The following is an 18623-nucleotide window of genomic DNA, read 5'->3' as shown; positions in this document are numbered from 1 at the left end:
CAAGGAGCTGTGCAGCTGCAGAGTGAAGGCAGCAGCTTTTTCCATTTCGGCTGATGTTTGTATGAGCAATTTTGTTTTAAACATTTACCACCTTCTCCCTGCTAGTGGATCAGTTCAATCCACCTCTCTCCGAGTTAGAGCAGGATTTAATCTCTGTATCAGCCAGCCTGGAGATCAGTCCAGTCCATACTGCTAGAAGGCGATTTAACTGTCCAGCAGATAGAGACATTAGCTCTTCTTGGTCATCCCCATATCTCAGTGCACCTTGCAAACGATTCAATTTAACATTCCAGTTTATTGTAGTTTACTGGTCATTACTGATGACTTACGATGAATTCATTGCTGATCTGCTTCGGCAGCCTGCGATGGGCTGTTTAAATGGCACTAAGGTCTGGGTAGGAGTCACAGGTGACAATTCCTCTGATCTTGGCCACAGGAGTAACTTGACCAGTCTAAAATAATGTGCATGCCACTCACCCTTCGAACTGGCCTTGCTATGAGCTAATACATCCATTTCAGACTCTTTCCTGCTCATAGGAGTTTCCTTATCGTTCTCGCCGAGCAGCTGAGAAGCAGACTTGAATTCATCTCTCCCTTCATTCCACAGCTCTAGCAAACGGCTCTCCCTGGATTTAGCGCCTGAACGCAGCACCTTCACCTCCCTTATATCCTTCTAGAAGATAAGTGATCATACTGCAAATAAAGAAAAAAATGCCCTGTGCAAAACGGTTAAAAGACTTTATTAGCAAGTCCTCTACAAACTGGTTTCGGCACAGGGGATGCATTCACTAGAGAGACAGCAGAATCTGAAACACAGCAGTTCCCCCAAACTGGGAATGCCTTTGCCTGCCTGTTGCTGCTGTCCCAGTCCAGGGGGAGCCGTGCACTGCAGGGCTGCGGCTAGAGCTCCTACTTGAGCTAGGAAGGTTTTTATATGGAACTTGTTACACGCTCATCGCATGTTCATGTATAAAATACAGCAGGGGCTATGCAGGGGAGAAGCAGGTAAAACGATGAGGACATCAGCACCATGCTGACGGATCCCAATACACGGGATCTAAGCTGTAGTACCGGAAGGTGATGTAGGGGAGTTGCCCAAGCGAGGAAGGTCCAAAAGGTGAGTTTTCCCTTAGGTATAAAAGAATAACCTGCATGAAGTTTTATTTCCAGAGTTCTCCCAAAGGTTTATTCTGAACCTCCTGCATGGTTTCCTCTGCGACGGACTTGATTTCTCTGTGTAAGTCTTCTACACTCTTTGAAGCATCCATTGTCTGTTTCCGAGAGAAAAAAATACAGAAACATGTTCCTCAATTAACACCACCAAATGAGAAGTCACTTTGTTGTTATAGCTGCTCCCCCCATTACTCAGTAATGTTACTATTCATGAGCAGTGAAACGAGCTAATTACATCTCCTGTGCACTGCTTCTGGATAGGAATTGGAAAAATCTATTTTATTTAGGAATAGACATTTCATAATAGATGTGGGGCTGGGCCAAGGGAAACAGAAGAAGCTGCTGCTGCTGTATGTTGTTTGCTGATGGTCTTTGGGGCATCAGACATAAAGGCGGGTAAATGTTCTTCATCCTGTACCGTAGCGTCCCAGAAACGTCAGTGTATTCATCCTTCGGTGGTTCTTCAAAATAAACTCCACCCATGAACAGGAACCTCTAAAAATCCATCCTGTGATGTTCCAGGTTCAGATTTGTTGGCGTATTTTTAAACGCTGCAGTAAAAGGTGGTGTTGCTTTACGGTGCTGGTGTGATGCTATTTAAAGAACAGCAGCATCACTGCCGGGTGGCTGCGGGAGCGACCAGGGCGAAGAAAGGCGTTGGGGGGTAAGATGTAAAGAGGTGCAGCTTTACCACAGTCACCTGTGCAGCACTGGCCCACGCAGCGGTGCTGAGACAGCGCAGGCTGTGAGGACAGGCAATGAACAGACTTCACGATGAAATGGCAGCCTTTTCGTTACAGCACAGCCAGCGCCCCACCTTTGTGCCCAGGCGACAGTCTCAGGCAGCTTGCTGAGTTCCCTTTATCTGCGTAACCGACGGTACCAAGCTGCCTTTCATGCCCTGGACTAAGCAGTTCTTCAGGCAATGTTTGACAGTTGTGGACTTCAGGGTATTTTCAACAGATGTGTTGAAAAAAACTCCTTTCAAGTTTTTTTTCATAGAAAACAAATAACAAAAGACAGGTAATAAGAGAAATATGTTCCTCTGATGGAATCACTGAAAAAAAAATATGTACTTTACAGACTATACACGAGTTCCATAATGCCTCATATGACAGCATATTTATTTTTGTTAAATTAATTCTTTTTGGGTTTTGTGTTGTGGTTTGTGTTTTCTGTCAGCCTATTTTTTCCAGTCATTGTGAGGTAGAAAAGGCAATTTTCTAGAATAACTTTTACTGGAATAAAAGTCCTAGTTTGGTGACTGTTGTACATTTAGGTCCTTCAGAGTACAGAAAAACTCTTTCATGTTACAGAATCACGTTTACCTGAAATAGGCTACGAGGAATTAAGTATATCTTAACGCAGTCTGATTATTTGGCAAATCTACATACATCTCAGCTTCTGGTGATTAGTAATTTACCCACAATCTGTGTCTTCCTATGTCTGTGTGAAAGCTACAGATTAAAATAAAAGATGCTGCCCATATCTTATGATTGGGCACTGACAGGGGGATGGAGATCACAGAAGCACAGAACAGTTTGGGTTGGAAAAGACCTTAAAGCTCATCTAGTTCCACCCCCCTGCCCTGGGCAGGGACACCTCCCACCAGACCAAGTTGCTCCAAGCCCCCTCCAACCTGGCCTTGAACCCCTCCAGGGATGGGGCAGCCACAGCTTCTCTGGGCAACCTGGCCACCCTCACAGCAAAGAATTGCTTCCTCAGATCTCACCTAAATCTCCCCTCTTTCAGTGTAAAACCATTCCCCCTCGTCCCATGGTTCCCCTCCCTGATCCAGAGTCCCTCCCCAGCTCTCCTGGAGCCCCTTTAGGGACTGGAAAGGGCTGGAAGGTCTCCCGGGATCCTTCTCTTCTCCAGGCTGAACCCCCCCAGCTCTCTCAGCCTGTCCTCCCAGCAGAGGGGCTCCAGCCCTCCCAGCATCTCTGGGGCCTCCTCTGGCCCCGCTCCAACAGCTCCGTGTCCTTCTGCTGTTGGTGCCCCAGAGCTGGAGGCAGCACTGCAGGGGGGTCTCCCCCGAGCAGAGCAGAGGGGCAGAATCCCCCCCTCGCCCTGCTGCCCACGCTGCTGGGGATGCAGCCCAGGATGTGGGGGCTTTCTGGGCTGCCAGCGCATGTTGAGCTTCTCATCCACCAACACCCCCAAGTCCTTCTCCTCAGGGCTGCTCTCCTTCTCCGCCCAGCCTGGATTTGTGCTTGGGATTGTCCCGACCCACGTACAGGACCTTGCACTTGGCCTGGTTGAGCTTCATGAGGTTTGTGTGGGCCCTCCTCCCCAGCCTGTCCAGGTCCCTCTGGATGGCATATCCCATCCCTGCAGTGTGTCAACTGCTCCACACAGGTCGCCTGCAAACTTGCTGAGGGTGCACTCCATCCCGCTGCCCATGTCGCCTAAGATGTTAAACAGCACTGGTCCCAGCACAGACCCCTGAGGGACACCACTCGTCACTGGTCTCCACTTGGACATCAAGCCCTTGACCACAACTCTTTGAGTGCAAACATCCAGCCAGTTCCTTCTCCACTGAGTGGTCCATCAGTCAAACCCACATCTCTCCAATTTAGAGACAAGGATGTTGTGCGGGACAGTGTCAAAGATATGTTAAAAAGGATGCCCACACTAGAAAACCTCATCCTGGGTGATCTACACACCAGATAAATGGGGAACGCTTCCTCTTCTGGGATAAGGCTGCTGACTGTGCAGCCCTCTGCAAACAGCTCCAAGGGATGAATAAGGCAGCAAAGCCATACAGCAGCACGAACAGTAAGACAGCAAACACTGACATAAACTGGCCACGTGAGAAGGAAGGTGACCATCACTAAGGGAGACACAAGCTGCAGGAGGATCCCAAAAATCTTCAGGGATTCCAGACTCCTTGGCAAACGCTCCAAGACTCCAAGCAAACAGAGGCAGGGAAAAGCATGGGTGCCTCCTGCTGCTTTACCCAGCTTTGTCAGTTTGTCTTTAAGAAAGAGAATGATTTCCAGAAAGCTCTTTTGCAAAGACAACCAACCAACAAAAAAAACCTTCCCCTCACCCCAACAGGGCCCCGTAGGGTGTCCCAGAACACAGCAGTGTCCTCTCTGCCACAGGGCACAGTGCGCTTGGCCGACGACCAACGTGTCCCCCTGACCAGAAGCAGGAAAGGGGAACACAGGGATGCAATGGGCACTGTCATGAGACACCCCCACCCTGGTCTGTGACAGGCCCATTAGGGTTATTGCCTCACCTTCCAGTTTAATGTCTTGTCCTTCATCAGATGACAGAAGGACTGTAGAACTTTCTCTTGGAAGGAGCTGTTCTCATAACGTTCATTTCCAAAGTTCCCTCGTTCCGCTGCTGCTTCCGGACTTAACTGAAGAAACAGAATCAGATCCGGCTTTGGGAGTCCAACGTCAGGCTGTTTGCACCAGTCCAGGCAGAAGTTCTGTCCCAAACAAAGACAACAGAGTTTGAGGTGAAAGAAAGGAATGTGAAGAAGGGGCAGAAGTAAGTCAGCTAGAGAGCCAGGTGGGGAAGGAACAGACAGAGAAGAGAGGAGATGCAGCCAGAAACACTAAGCACAGGCTACAGGCTGAAAAGGTGATACCCCAGCTTATCACATGGGAATTCAGGCCCGGTAATTTTGTTAGGTGCTGGGCTCCTCTCGTGCTCACTTAAGGCAGACAGAGCTAAAGATTTTAACATCTCTTCTGCAGAGCCCATCAGAGCTAAATACCAAGCTATATTTTGAGTCTCCATACAACTGTTATCAGACCAAAACTGTGATCAGTCAAAAAAAAAAAAAAACAACCAAACAAAAGCTGCTCCCAAACACAAACACCACGCAGCTTTAGTGTGGATCTTTCTGGGCGCATGGAGACTCTTTTCAAATACCTACCCGACGCTTTCTCAGCCTACCCAGGAATTTCAGCCCAGACACAAGAGACAAAGCTTTCCAACTATCGGATCTTGTTGACCGATTTGAACCCTTCCATCGGGGCACGTGAATCCACGATGTTGTGGAAAGACCACTGAGGCTTGTCCAACCCTCTATTACTCCTTACTGCTCATCCACGTGGCCACCAGTGATACTTTCAAGGTGATCTTAAAGTATCAAGAGTGACTGCAGGGCTCTGGAGGTGAGAGTGCAGGGCAGAGCTCCGGGATCTCCTTAATCCTTCCAGGAAGAGGGGGAAAGGCTTAGGCAGGAATGATTGTAGGTCAACCCTCAGCTGGTGTGGCAGGCAGGACTTCAGCTTCTATAACCACAGGATGCTCTTCAAGGATCAACAGATACTGAGCAGGGATGGGATACATCTGGTGAAGTGGGACAAGAGTGTCTATGCAAACAGGCTTGATAAATCAGAGAAGACAGCGTTAAACCAGGTAGGTCAGGGGAAGGTTTGCAATGTGTAGAAAACTGAAGATGGGAGCCCAGGAAAAAACGTCTGGGGGATGATAGGATAATGGAGGCTTACCTGAAAGCAGCACAACCGGGGCACAGTGGCGCGTGTGATGTTGAGATGGGGCCTGCTACAGGCTGCCTGGTTGAAGAGAGGATGTTTATGAACCTTCTTCAGGCAGCTGGAAGAAGGATCACAACTGTAGGACCAGGTACTCATGGAGGATCTCAACCACCTGCCCATCTGCTGGGCACAAGCAATCCAGATTTCTGGAGCATGCTGAAGAAATTCTCACCACGGTGATGGATAGCCAGTGAGGGGAAGAGCCCTGCTGCATTTGTTACTCACAAGCTAGAAAGAACTGGATGAAGATGTGAAGGTCAAGTGCAGTCCTGGCTGCAGCGAACATGCCATGGTGGCTTAAAATCTGGAGAGGAGTCAACAAGATAAACAGAATTGCTAGCGTGGACTTCAGGAGAGCAGATTTTTGTTTATTAGGGAGCTCTTAGCAGAACGCCCTGGGAAACTCACATGGAAAGCAAAGAGCTGGCTGATCTTCCAGGACAGCACACGACTCAAGAGGATCTTATAGCTGTGTAGAATGACCCTGTGTTGATTCTGGATGGAATAGAGTTAATTTTCTTCACAGTAGCTAGTATGTGGCTAGCAGAGATGTTTTCATTATGGCTGAGCAGTGCTCAGACAGAGTCAAGGCCTTTTCTACTCCTCACACCGCCCCACCAGCGAGCAGGCTGGGGGAGCACAAGAAGTTGAGAGGGGACACAGCCAGGACAGCTGACCCCAACTGACCAAAGGGGTACTCCATGCCATGTGACATCATGCTCAGTACATAAAGCTGGGGGAAGAAGGAAGGTGGGGACATTTGGAGCGATGCCTTCTGTCTTCCCAAGTAACAGTTACACATGATGGAGCCCTGTTTTCCTGGAGATGGCTGAGCACCTGCTGATGATGGGAAGCAGTGAGTGAATTCCTTATTCTGCTTTGCTTGCGCGCATGGCTTTTGCTTTACTTTAATTAAACTGTCTTTATCTCAACCCACGAGTTTTCTCACTTTTACTCTTCTGTCTTCCCCCCATCCCACTGCGGGAGGAGTGAGTGAGCAGCTGCATGGTGCTTAGTTGCCAGCTGGGGTTAAACCATGAAAGACGTAGAAGGAGGTTAACAGAGCTGACTTGTCTTGAAGGCAAACAGACAGGCCAAAAGGCACAGGTGGGAATGTGAGAAATTCAGGCTAAATGAAGAAAATAATTTTTACCATGAGGGTAAGCAAACACTGAAAGAAGAGCCCAGAAAGGCTGTGGTTCTACATCCCCGGATATATCCAGACCTTAGCTGGATGTGACCCCGAGCAGCCTGCCCGATGTTAGACCTACTCTTGAGCAGGAGGTTAAGCTTCGCGACTTCCACAGATCCCTTCCATCATATGTGGTTCTGTTATTCATTGCAAATTTATGGGCCAGCAGCCAGAGCAAGCGTAGAGAATCTCAAAGTCACATAATCATTCACTAGAGTCACATGGGCCAGCTTCCACGCAGCAAGGAGCCTGTCCAGATTTACAAAAAGTAACCCAATTATTTTCTCTGCTCTCTCTGGGGAAGGCAAACAGACCCAGTCAATACCTGGGCTGGAACTTGCACCCCTCAATTTCAATCCTCATTTCGCCAGAGGAGAAGCCTGGGCTATGCACACCAATATCTGTATCGGGCTTCTAATTGGAGCTGTTTCTCCAAATACAGAGAGTGCAGGGGCTGCCGTAGGTCTCACTCACCTCTTTGGCACTTGTGAAGGCCGCTCCAGAAAAGGCGTATCTGTCAACCACCAGCGTGATCCCTTGATGTAGTTTCTCTTTCATCAACGGTCTGAAAACCACATGGGAGAAAAAAAATATAAAAAAAATAACAGTTACACTCCTTTATAGTGATACAAATTAAAGGAGTTCATCTAAAAGACATCTCACAAGGGACTTCTCTGTTAACTTTATTAATAGTGATCATTAGCAGTGTGGATTGTGGATAAATAGCTATTTGTATTCTGTCCTCTAACAGACATTAAGCAAATACGCTTTCAAGACACCCAATTTCAAGGTGCCCCAGTGCCGGGCACAGCTCCACTGCCTCGGCAGCTCCACAGCTTACAGGCAAGATCACAACTGAACTATATTCAGCCATGAACAGCTTAGTCCTTTTCCCTTTTTACATGGTGCAGTAGACTTGTGATAAACTCTGCCTTGGAAAGAGAAAAGTGCCCTTTATTCACGACATTGACATTTCTTATTACAGCTCACTCATCTGCCTTCCACTTTCCCAGTTTGCTTGGCACCACCACTACAGCAGAATCAGCAATGCTTTTTTTTTATGTTTGTTTTTTAAAAATCGAAAAACATTTTGCAGTATAGGTTTCCAGGTAAAAACAACAGCTGACACTGATTTCCCTAACTCCACACATGAGGACTCAGCTGGGCCAAAAGCAAGGACAGCAACTTACAGCTGAATGCAGCCTTCAGCTAGAGGGGAAGTTCGGACACGATTCCTTAACCCCTCTGTCACTCACACAGACTTCCTTGCAAAGCAAGGTCTCTTCATTCAGGACACAAAAAAATCACAGTCTAGGCTGCTACAGTCTCAGCTCCCTAATTCTTGAATCCAGTACGGTGCAGGGGTTTGAAATATCGTACCTAATGATTTAAAAAAAAAAACAAACTGTGGGATTTGATCCAAGATTAAATCCAAAGCTGTAAGAGTCCTCGAGACATTACTTACAGCCATATTTCCCTTGCTAAACAGGATCGTACTCTCATACCTACTGTACCACTGCAAGCTAAAACCTGAGGGAGAATGCAATGCCACACATTTTTCTTTTACAACTTAACGAAGATGATCGTTACACATGTTCCCAGCGATTAGCAGAGAAGAGCAGGTGAATGGTGTGGTCCTCCAGGTTCTTCTCCTTCAGCAGGTAGGAGCTGATCAGCCGCCCGATCTCCGTTGTTCTCTCTGTAAGAGAGAGGGGGAGGAGCAAAAACTGCCCCGAGCCGCTCCCGCCAAAAGCGCGTCCATCCTCCCGCTCCCGGGGGGGGACATCAATCTGTCCGGGGTTTGTATGTCTGTCACGGCTGGGAGGAGGTCGGCCCACCCGGGGAGGGGGCCCATCTCTCTGTCACAGAGGTGGGGGAGATCGGTCTGTCGATGGGTTAGGGGTGTCTGTCTGTCCCGGGTGGGAGGAGATCCGTCCATCTCTCTGTCCCGGGGGGAGGAGGTCGGTCTGTCTATCTATCACGGGCCGGGAGGAGGTGTGGGGCCGGACGTGCCACCACAGCCCTGTTGGCCCCCCCACACCCCCGGCGGCACCCCGGCCGCGGCCTAGCGGGACTCCCGCTGTGCGCGCCCCCCCACCCCAAACCAGCCCCTCCGGGCGTCGGCAGGCCCCGTACCCGGGAAGCGCAGGAGGTCTGCGCGGTGGCCGTCGGCCCGCAGCGCCTCCACCAGCCGCCCGCCCTGTGTGCTCTTCCCGGCCCGGTCCACCCCCTCCAGCACGATCAGGGCTCCGCGCCGGCCCGCCATCACCGCGCGCGCTCCGCCCGGCCCACCCCTTCCGCCATCGGCCGGCCAATCCCGGCGAGCGCCGAGGCGGCCGCTCTAGGCGGCGGCAGAGCAGCGAGACGCCGAGGTCCTCCGGACAGGCGGCGAGGCGGGAAGGGAGGCCCCGCCCCTCGCCCCTCATGAATATGCAGCAGGAGCGTCCCCGGCGACCAATGGGCGGAGGGCGGAACATGAATATGCGATGAAGCCGGGGCCGCGGCCCTTGTCATGCGGGCCCGGCAGGCGGCGGGAAGCGGCGGCGGCGGCGGCGGGGTGCGGGCCGCAAGATGGCGACCGCCATGTACCTGGAGCACTACCTGGACAGTGAGCGCCGGGCCCGCGGGGGAGGGCGGCGGCGGGGCGGGGGGGGGGGAGGCGGCGGCTGCGGCCACCGGGGCGGACAGCGGCGGCGGCGGGAATTAGAACTGCGCCACGGGCTGGGCGGGGGGGCGGTGCCGTGGCGCGTCATCATCCGTCGCCGTTTTGCGTCATCAGGGTGCGACGGGCAGCGGTGAGGCGATGGGCGGCGGGCAGGGCTCCGCCGTGAGGAGAAGGGGTGGTGGAATGGCTGGGCCTTTCTGTTGCAGGCATCGAGAACCTGCCCTGCGAGCTGCAGCGGAACTTCCAGCTGATGCGGGAGCTGGACCAGCGCACGGAAGGTGGGTGTAGGTGTGTGTGGGTCGTCCCGGTGGGCCGGGGCCGGCGGGAAGGAGGCGTCTCCCCTCCGGACCCCGCTGCAGCGGTTGTTTCCTTTCCGTGAGGGTTCCAGCTCGCAGGACGTGAGGGGATTTTCCAGCAGTTAATGGGGGTTTGTGTGGCCGCTGTACCCGGTCGCCCTGCGGCTGGCCCGACTCCCGCCTGTCGCTACATCTGCGGGGTTGTCCGTTGCTGTGTGTCTTGCAAGACCCGTTTTTTGCCTTTTTTTCAGGCTTGTGTTGCTATGTGGTTGCGCATTACCGGTTCGATTTGAACTGTTAGAACAGTAAACGGTAGCAAATGCAATTTTCTGCATGTGGAAAAAGAGATTGAAGCTTGTGAACCCTTCGGTTCAGTTTCTGATCTTAACCCCGAGCCCTCTGAATTAACTATAAAACGCGAGAAATCAGAATCCCACCACAAATGTTGAAGAGAGAATACCTTTACTTTTTTTTTAAACCAGGTAAATACATTAAGGAAGTGGTAGAAGTCAAAAAACTGTCAGCAGGGATCTTCTAAATACCATAGAGAGGTAGAAAAAGAAAATACTCGCTTTGGCAGGCAGCTTTCTCACGCGTATATACTTTGCTTTTCAGATAAGAAAGCAGAAATTGACAGTCTTGCAGCAGAATACATCGAATCAGTGAAGAACATGTTACCTGAGGAGCGAGTGGAACACCTGAAGAAAATCCAGAGTGCCTACAGCAAATGTAAAGAGTACAGCGATGATAAAGTTCAGCTGGCCATGCAGACGTACGAGATGGTGAGATTTTTATTAAAAACAGCCGTACTCTGGAATGGGGCTGCTGGTGGACATGGAATACATTTCCACAGGGTCTGTTTTCCCTGACATATTTATGTTTTTGCTTAAATGTCTTACTGAAACAAATTATTAATCTTTAAGCTTATTTTTCTTACTGTTGTTATCCTCCAAAAGCCTCCTCTTGTGTTATCGGGTTTTGTGTCAAGTTGTCTTCTCTTCTAGTGAAGAGTTAAATGAGTTTATTTTGCTTGGACATTGCTTGACTGGTAGTACACTTCTCCTTTGTATAATAATACCAGCAAATTTACCCCGCTTCCTCCTCCCCAGCAGCTCACCTGTCACCTGATAATTTATTTAGGGCTGGTCTTAGTTGTAAGCAATGTTTTTCAAGTCAACTTCAATACTATATTCTGGAGGAACGGTAGGAAATCTGCTCTATTGCCTTGGTTTCTAAGTGACAGAAGAAAGCAGACCCGTCAGCCGCACCGTTCTGGTTGTATATTGGACATCAAACTTTCCTCGATGGGCCTGGTGGGAAAATATAATTTCTTAAGATGCAGCTTTCCACTTTTTTCTTCTTTTGCCCCTACTCCTGTGTCCGTTTAGCTCTCCCTTGAATGATTCTTAGCTCTGCGTATTTTATCCCCTAGATAAAACTTGAGTGAGGGGAATCCTTTCGACTCTACTTAGTGTGTTTTGTCCAGTTTCTAGAGATGCTTTGGGTTCTGCTACATCTGCAGCTGCAGTATGTTTTATTGCCATCAAATACTGCAGCAAAGGAGATTATTTCTCAGGAACTGAAAAGTGTTTCTAGATAACAAATTTGAGGACGAGGTATTGCAGTACACAGTTTGGGAGTGGTGGCTTAAAACACCTTTGCTGCATCTCTGTCCTGTAAGCTATGTTATTGAAACCAGGGTAGTACAAGGTACTTACTTCACATGTATAGACTTGATAGTGGAGATAGCAGAAGCCTGTATTTATGACTAAATTTCTTTGAATAGTGTGCCAGTGGAATACCAGAGAAAATAGACTGATTTGCTCAATGCATTTCACGGACAATAGTTGAAAAACATATTTTGAAAATTACAGGGAGAAAACAATCATTTTTAATGTCTCTCACAGTCTTGTTTTGTTCTGCAAACTGTTAATCTGAGTTTTTTTGACTCTCCTTTATGCTACCTCCCTTTTCCTTCCTTTCTCTTTGTTTGTAGGGGGACTGGGTCGTCTCGCTTTTGCCTGTTTTCTTTTTCTCTCTGCCTTAATTCCCTTTGTGTGTGCCATTTCCCTTTTTTGCAGTTTGGTACCCCTTTCATGCCTTGCTTTGGAGTAGTATACCCCTGTTCATGCCGATAACAGCCAAGTTATTAGACCTTCCTGTTTTCGTTTGTGGATTTTTATATTTTTTTTTTTTAATTCAGTTTGTGGTTTCCTCTTCCGTGCAGGTGGATAAGCATATCCGCCGGCTGGATGCAGACTTGGCGCGGTTTGAAGCAGATCTGAAAGATAAACTGGAAGGCAGCGACTTTGAAAACCCTGGATCGCGAAGCCTGAAAAGTGCGTAAATTTTACACGCTTGACAGCCTTTTCCAGCACTGAGTGTATCTAACTAGAAAGGCTAAAATATAAAGTAGGCTCTTATTTCTGGATGAAGTACACCATCGTGTACTTCTCTACTTGTTTTTAATGCTCTTCGAATAGTTACAGTGTTCTGGTGAGCAATAAACAGATAAAAAACCCCACCCTCATGCTGGGATCTAACATACTGTCTCTGCTTGCCAGATTGTCCTGAGGTGGCCCATGGTTACTGGTTCCCACTGGGCGCGGGGGAACTAGCTGTGACAAAACTGAACTGATGTTGTTACAGCTCTTGCGTGTAACAGTTTCAGGCTTGATCTGTTACTGAGTAAGTTCTAAGCTCTTCTTGAGGAGAGGAGATTTGCCTGTTTTCCTCCTTTTACCAGGATTTGAATACTAATCAAACTGAGAACAGCAGGAAAAAATGAGGAGTTAGAGGAAGGTACCAGTTTCTGTAATGTATACTGGAAATTTGGTAGGGTTACGGTGAAATTTGAGCATGGTTAACAGCAGCACGGCTCTCTGCCTTTGAACTCTGAAATAAGGGGTAAGATCAGGGATGTGGAGAGAAAAGTTATGCTAGTTATTGAGTAACCAATTAACCGGATGAATGTTTAAAAATAGTCTGAGATTTTAAAAAAAAAACAAAAAACATTACAGTATGTCTAATCAAATATGATGCTGTTTATGTCTTATGCAACGATATGGGCTAATGTTGTACTGCAATGATTTAATTGCCAGAACTGCCAACGCAAGGGTTTGGTGCTCACTGGTACTACTTGCCAGTTTGGCGTATTTGTGGCATAAAAAGAGTCAGCATTCGTATTCAATTATATATGAAATAAGGATCTCAAAACATGCATCGAAAGACGAACATCTAGGTGTGTTTGTGGTATTCAAATAGGTTGAAACAATGGGTTTTTTTCCTTTATAGAGGGACGAAGTCAGAAAGACAAAAGAGGCTCTCGCGGTCGAGGCAGGCGAACATCTGAAGAAGATACACCAAAGAAAAAGAAACTCAAAGGAGGGTAAGGCATACCCAGTCACAGCTCCAGTGACTTTGGCTTGACCCTTCGCAAATTTTCCGCAAGCTCATGTTACCCTATTTATGACTCCTGTCTGGATGGTGAGCGGTGTTAGAGTGTTCTGATCTTCCGCCATTTCATTAGTGTCCTGCTTAGGACAAGTCAGCTTTGTTAATTAACTCCTTGGTTGGCATGTGGAAACTCAGCATGCTTGGAATTGCCCTCTGACTGGAAGGACAAGATCAGTGTCTGTTGCTGTTGGCAAGCTGGGAAAAAATAGCTCTGACTTTTGTCATGCGGCTATTTTTAGCAGTTGCTGGTGGGTTTGGTTGTGAAAAGAAACACTTGCCCATCAGGACAAAAACTGATGTTGTACTGTTCTAGAAATCTTGGAGAATTTTGAGGGTTGTTTTCAAAGAACTGCATCCTAGATAGTCCTGAATAATCTAGTTTAGTTTTGTGAAGCAAGGAAGAAAGCCTGTCCCCTTTCTGTGATATTATTTATATTAAAGGGGCTCTGTTAATCCTAATATTTTCAGTTGGCTAAATGGAGGGGCAGAAAAATAAAAACAGTTTCCATTGACCGTTACTGGCTTGTCGGTACATCCCGTCGGAGCAACAGGATTCACTCACACGTGACAAGGAGAAAAGAACGTATAATGAAATAGGTTGGGGGGGGAGTAATCAGATTCTTCTGTCCACAAGCAGGAGTGAGTGATCTGTACGTTAATTTTGTTACTGCAGTGACAGCATGTACAAATCATTCTCTTAATCCTTTATAGTCAAGCTCGTGTTTGATCCAACCTACCTTACTATTTTAATTATTGGATAGTGTGTAATACTGTAATCTAAAGAAGGGTCAGTGTGTTTTAGAGAAGATAATTGTTAAAAACTAATTTTCCCAAGTGGTATTTAGATCTTGGAAACATGGTGTTGGCGCAACTGGAAAGTATTCTGTCCTTGTCAACAGATCTGAGTTTGCTGATACCATCCTGTCAGTGCATCCCTCGGATGTCCTGGACATGCCAGTGGACCCCAACGAACCTACCTACTGCTTGTGTCACCAGGTGTCCTATGGAGAGATGATTGGCTGTGACAATCCAGATGTAAGCACTGGGGAGGGTTTATTTTCAGATGTTTGCTACATCACAACACTGTGAAAAAAGAGGGAGGGGGTGAGCTCAATTAGATCCTACAAAATGAAAGTAACGTTTGTGAAGCACTAAGCTTCTCCTCTGGGTTTTTCCTTTCTTGTTTTGCAGTGCCCAATTGAGTGGTTCCACTTTGCTTGTGTGGACCTCACCACCAAACCAAAAGGGAAATGGTAAGTATGACAACATCCAGCTTTTTGGCTTTTATCAGGCTACAATTTGCCTCAACAAGAATCACAATAAGAATTAAAACCTCGTTGTGACCCTTCCTGACAGAGGAGCTTTGCTCTTGTCGTCAGAGGGTTTGGGATACTGTTTGTGTCGAGGTAGGAGGTGCAAGGGGAACCTTCTTCCTAAAGTCTGCCTTCACAGGAGCCTTAGATTCTGATGAGAGCAAAGCAAGGACCTGGGCATGTGCAAAATTGCATGCTAAACAGCAGGGTTTTGATCTGAGGCCTGTGAAAAGGTGTACATGTTACATCTCAGGTTTGCTGTATTGTCGTGTAGTTGTGGCTGCGTTTTAAAATTGAGAAGAGACCCATATTTATTTTTTTCACTTCTGGAAGCAAAGTTTGAAGGCTGCTCTAGGTTTTACTTGTGTATGTGCTCATCTTGGACAGAATCGCAGGCTTGTTCTGTGCTTAGTTTCTGTTTAATGGACTGCTGTCATCTAATTAACACGATGCCTATCAGAAACAGGCTTAAGTGAAAGAGAACTGCAATCATTGGAGGGAGAGGAAGGAATGAATTGGAGGAACATATCTCTTTTATTTTGCCTGTAGAGGAAGCTTGTGTGGCAAACTTGGAGGAGTTACTTGGAGTAGCTTCTAGGTTGAATGAAATAAGGTGAATCACAGCTGTGATGAGCCCTGAAAGCCTTCTAGTGCTCTCCACAGTTGGTACAGTTCCTTTCCTATTTGCCCAGGCTTCCTGTGTGTCATGAAAACTGTCGCAGTTACTTAAATTGGCTGCTTTTAAACCACCTTTCCACCCACTCAAATAATAAAATAATAATAATAGATAATACAAAGAGGTTTTGGGCTATGTGGTAGTACTTCAGGAACTAATTACTGCCTCTCTTTCCCTGTAGGTTTTGTCCTCGTTGTGTTCAGGAGAGAAAAAAAAAGAAGTAAGGAGTAGAGGGGAATATATCCTCTGAGGCAAGAAGAATTTAATATATTCATTCATGTTGCAATATTATCTTTGATTTATTTTTTTTTTTGTTTCACCTACCCTCCTTCTTTTTCTGGTGTGATATTTAATTGTCCAGTGGCCAGTTGTAATTCCTGTGCTTTCATAACAAAATGACTTTGGGAGGGAGTCCCAAATCCCTTTGCCGCAGGGGTTTTATTTATGTTACACTTGGACAGCACTGAAATCGGTGTTACTATGAAGTGCTAAGGCAGCCAGTGGCCGTAGCCTCTGCTACTTCATAGGAGTCTGTGAAAGGCATTGCAGGAGAAAGAAATACCTGTATCTTCAGCGTGGTGCATCGCCATCATGGAAATAGTTTAGGCCTGGAGCTTGGTGTGGCAGAGGAGAAGGAATTTTCTCTACTAGGCTCCATTGTTTAGGTGTGAAGACCATTTGTTGTGCAGTTTTGTAGGACAGAAAGGAACAGGGAAGCCTGTTTCCAGTGTCTGCATCCTCAAAGCCAAGTACCGTGATTAGTTCTGACAGGGTGGGGATGGGGAGAGGCATGATCCTGCCTTCTCTTCCGGGGAATTTCTTCTGTCTGCCTTTGCACTGCCTTTATTTTACTTGCTCTCGCCCCCATTCACGTGAACCTTAACATTAGATTTTTCACCTCCTTCTAGAAAAGGTTTGTCTCTTTGGGGAGAAAAACCTTTAAATAGCAAAGGAATTGTCCTGCAGTGTTTCTTAGTGAGAGTAATATTGGGAGAGGTCGTTACCTTTCCTGGCTGTTTCCATTTCTCTGAAGATCCTTTAAGCACATTACTGTGAAGATGAAACCTACAGTATTCTCACAGAGATAGAAGGTCGGATTTATTCATGAAATAAGATGAAGGCCTGACTTTTTTTACTTGCGTTTGCCTGGGTTGCACCTGGGTAAATCAGGAAAACGAGCTTTAAGAGGAGGCTCAGTAAGGATGATGTGTACCTTCCTGTCATGGGTTTGTGTAGCATTTGCTCTGAAGCACTGGTATTGAAGAAGGCCATTCAGCAGGAATGTTTTAAAATGACTTCTTGTCTTTTTTAAGTGGGGGCACATTTGCATGTTCTTGACCTCTTTAAGCTGCTTTTCAGATTATGAATGTGAATCCTTGCTGCCATCACAGCGTCAGTTTCTGCAGGGAAGGAAGGAAGAGAAGGAAATCAGGAGCAGGAAAACGAAAGTCTTCCTGTTTTTTCCTTCCTCTGAGGTATAGTGGATGCAGAAGTTGAGGGAAGAGCAGAGACAACTCTTGTCTTAATATCTCCTGTATTATGGGGCTTACCCACCTACAATAAAAGATGTGGGGAAAGGTGGCTTTGCTGGTGGAGGGGAAAAATATAGCCCCAAACCATCCCCCTCCTGCAGCAGCAGGCACCAGAGTTCATGAACTTCCGTGGCTGTGATCCCTGGTGGGTGTTGATGGCAGGGCTGGGTACTACTTTGCATTCCCATTGTGCGGGAGCTCTTGGTATAGACTGCTGGAAAGGCAGTAAGAGACTTCCAGATAAGCTTTTGTTCTGCTGTAAAAGCAATCTGAATAAACAGCACAGAAGGAAAAAAAAAAAAAAAGAAAAACCAAAACTACTTACAGTCAGATTTTGGCACCTGTTTCCAAAAGAAAAAAGTCTTTTTTTTTTTTTTTTCTTTTTTTCCCCTGTTACACTGACCCTCTTACTCACGTTTTGCAATGAAAGAAAGTAGAACACAGCCCTTGCCAATTTTCCTTCCCCACTTTGCTTAGTTTGGCTTTGTAGGTGCTGCAGGTGTGTCAAGGCTGACATAGAAGAAACCTTGATACTCAGCTTTTCCGTGAATGTTTTGATTTATTGCGTCTGCTATGGGGGAAGGCAAAAAAAAAAAAAAAGCTCTCTCCAGAGTCCTTTAATTTAAAGTGTGATGTTGCACGTGTCTTCATGCCATTGTATCACTCCGCGTGTCGTATATGAAGTTTCCACAGTCCTGTTTACAAGATTATACGCATTTGTCGTTGTTGCCATTGTAATAGCACCCGCAAAGCACAGCAGACAAATTAAAAGCAGATCGCTGGAGGGAAGGGGGAGGAAAAGCACAGTCACACAAACCTGAACATGGAAATACAGCCTCTTTCTTTGAGGGTAAATCTATTTGTGATACCTCATGAGCCAGCCTGTTACCCGGTCACCAGGTACCTCTCTGACCTGCTGCGCTGGGGTGATGTGGGAGCGCAGCTGCCAACTGAAGTGTAGCACAATGCCCTTCCAGGGTTTATTTTCCCCTTCCATCCAATGGTATTATGTACAGCGCTCTCTTTTTCCTTTTTTTCCTCTTTTCCTGAGGCTCTCTTAGTGTTATCACCACAGATTAAGCATTTGATTGGAAACAGTCTCACAGTTCCACTGCTCCTCTCTGGAGCCTGTTGTTAGCAGGTGCGTTCTGGGGCTCGGAAGAGCGGACGTTTTCCATTTTAACCAGCAAAGCAAAAAGAAAAATTAGCTCTGAAAGTTAGCATCAGCCTTCTGAAGGAAAAGATCGTTCGCTAGGACTCGTGAGCATTGTGAGGTACAACGTACTCCTCCTCTTATTTACGACATATTGTCTGTAACGCCTCAGGACATCTGACGCCTGATACCAGCAATAAACTGTCCCCCCTGGGACACACCAGCGCCGGGGGCTCCCAGCATCTCTTGGCCGCTTACACCTGGCTTCAGAGATTGGGTTTTTTAAACTCTTTTATAGCCAGAAATACCAGTAGCCTTCATTTTTTTGCTTACTAAAGGATTTAAATCTTTCTCCTGGATTTTGAATGTACAGTGTTAAATATGCTTTTCTGGAGAAGGGTGAACAAGACTGTGACACACGCCAAGGAATGTTCCACTAAAGATTGTCCAAAGACCCTGCGGGGTTTAGCTTTACTGCAGCATGTCCAAACTGGAGGGGAAACGACTTTAACCCGATTCTTCTATTTTTTAAAGGAATTAGATCTATGTTCCCTTTGTAAATGGAAGAGAATATAAATCTTTTTATTGCAAAAAAAAAAAAAAACCAAAAAAAGGAATGTAAAGTAAAAATGTATATCTGTATT

General features: G+C 46.9%; 2 protein-coding genes across 5 annotated transcripts; one reads left to right on the top strand and one right to left on the bottom strand.

The window, feature by feature from the left end:
* Positions 1-723: 723 nt before the first annotated feature.
* DTYMK (deoxythymidylate kinase) lies at positions 724-9221 on the bottom strand. The gene is made up of 5 exons (XM_054206370.1): positions 9025-9221; positions 8479-8587; positions 7363-7453; positions 4418-4615; positions 724-1271 (listed from the first exon to the last, which is right to left on the bottom strand). The coding sequence occupies exons 1-5, from the start codon at positions 9152-9154 to the stop codon at positions 1161-1163; spliced, it is 639 nt and encodes a 212-aa protein (XP_054062345.1). The 5' UTR covers positions 9155-9221; the 3' UTR covers positions 724-1160.
* Positions 9222-9268: 47 nt separating this feature from the next.
* On the top strand, positions 9269-17143 carry ING5 (inhibitor of growth family member 5). Of its 4 annotated transcripts, XM_054206363.1 has the most exons (9): positions 9272-9496; positions 9760-9831; positions 10465-10631; positions 12077-12188; positions 13144-13237; positions 14205-14340; positions 14497-14558; positions 15476-15545; positions 16654-17143. In XM_054206363.1, exons 1-8 carry the CDS (start codon positions 9460-9462, stop codon positions 15516-15518), a joined length of 723 nt encoding a protein of 240 aa, XP_054062338.1. In that variant the 5' UTR covers positions 9272-9459; the 3' UTR covers positions 15519-15545; positions 16654-17143. The 4 variants fall into 4 exon arrangements, with proteins under 4 accessions (XP_054062339.1, XP_054062340.1, XP_054062338.1 ...); XM_054206364.1 differs by lacking the exon at positions 15476-15545 and having other exon boundaries at positions 9269-9496; XM_054206362.1 differs by having other exon boundaries at positions 9337-9496; positions 15476-17143.
* The last annotated feature ends 1480 nt before the right edge of the window (positions 17144-18623 follow it).

This window comes from Rissa tridactyla, chromosome 6, assembly GCF_028500815.1.
Source record: "Rissa tridactyla isolate bRisTri1 chromosome 6, bRisTri1.patW.cur.20221130, whole genome shotgun sequence".
In the NCBI taxonomy this organism is placed as follows: Eukaryota; Metazoa; Chordata; class Aves; order Charadriiformes; family Laridae; genus Rissa; species Rissa tridactyla.
The sequence above is the reverse complement of the archived record's forward strand: the minus strand, read 5'-3'. Positions and strand labels throughout refer to the sequence as shown.

Bases quoted from the DNA above. Each gene is read 5' to 3' on its own strand.
- DTYMK (XM_054206370.1), bottom strand. From the start codon at position 9,154: ATGGCGGGCCGGCGCGGAGCCCTGATCGTGCTGGAGGGGGTGGACCGG. The intron at 7,454-8,478 runs GTAACGATCATC...TGTGGTTTTCAG, and splicing joins GCTAATCGCTGGGAACATGT to ACCGTTGATGAAAGAGAAAC. The intron at 4,616-7,362 runs GTGAGTGAGACC...TGTTTGGGACAG, and splicing joins CCTTCACAAGTGCCAAAGAG to AACTTCTGCCTGGACTGGTG.
- ING5 (XM_054206363.1), top strand. From the start codon at position 9,460: ATGGCGACCGCCATGTACCTGGAGCACTACCTGGACA. The intron at 12,189-13,143 runs GTGCGTAAATTT...TTTCCTTTATAG, and splicing joins TGGATCGCGAAGCCTGAAAA to AGGGACGAAGTCAGAAAGAC. The intron at 14,341-14,496 runs GTAAGCACTGGG...CTTGTTTTGCAG, and splicing joins TTGGCTGTGACAATCCAGAT to TGCCCAATTGAGTGGTTCCA.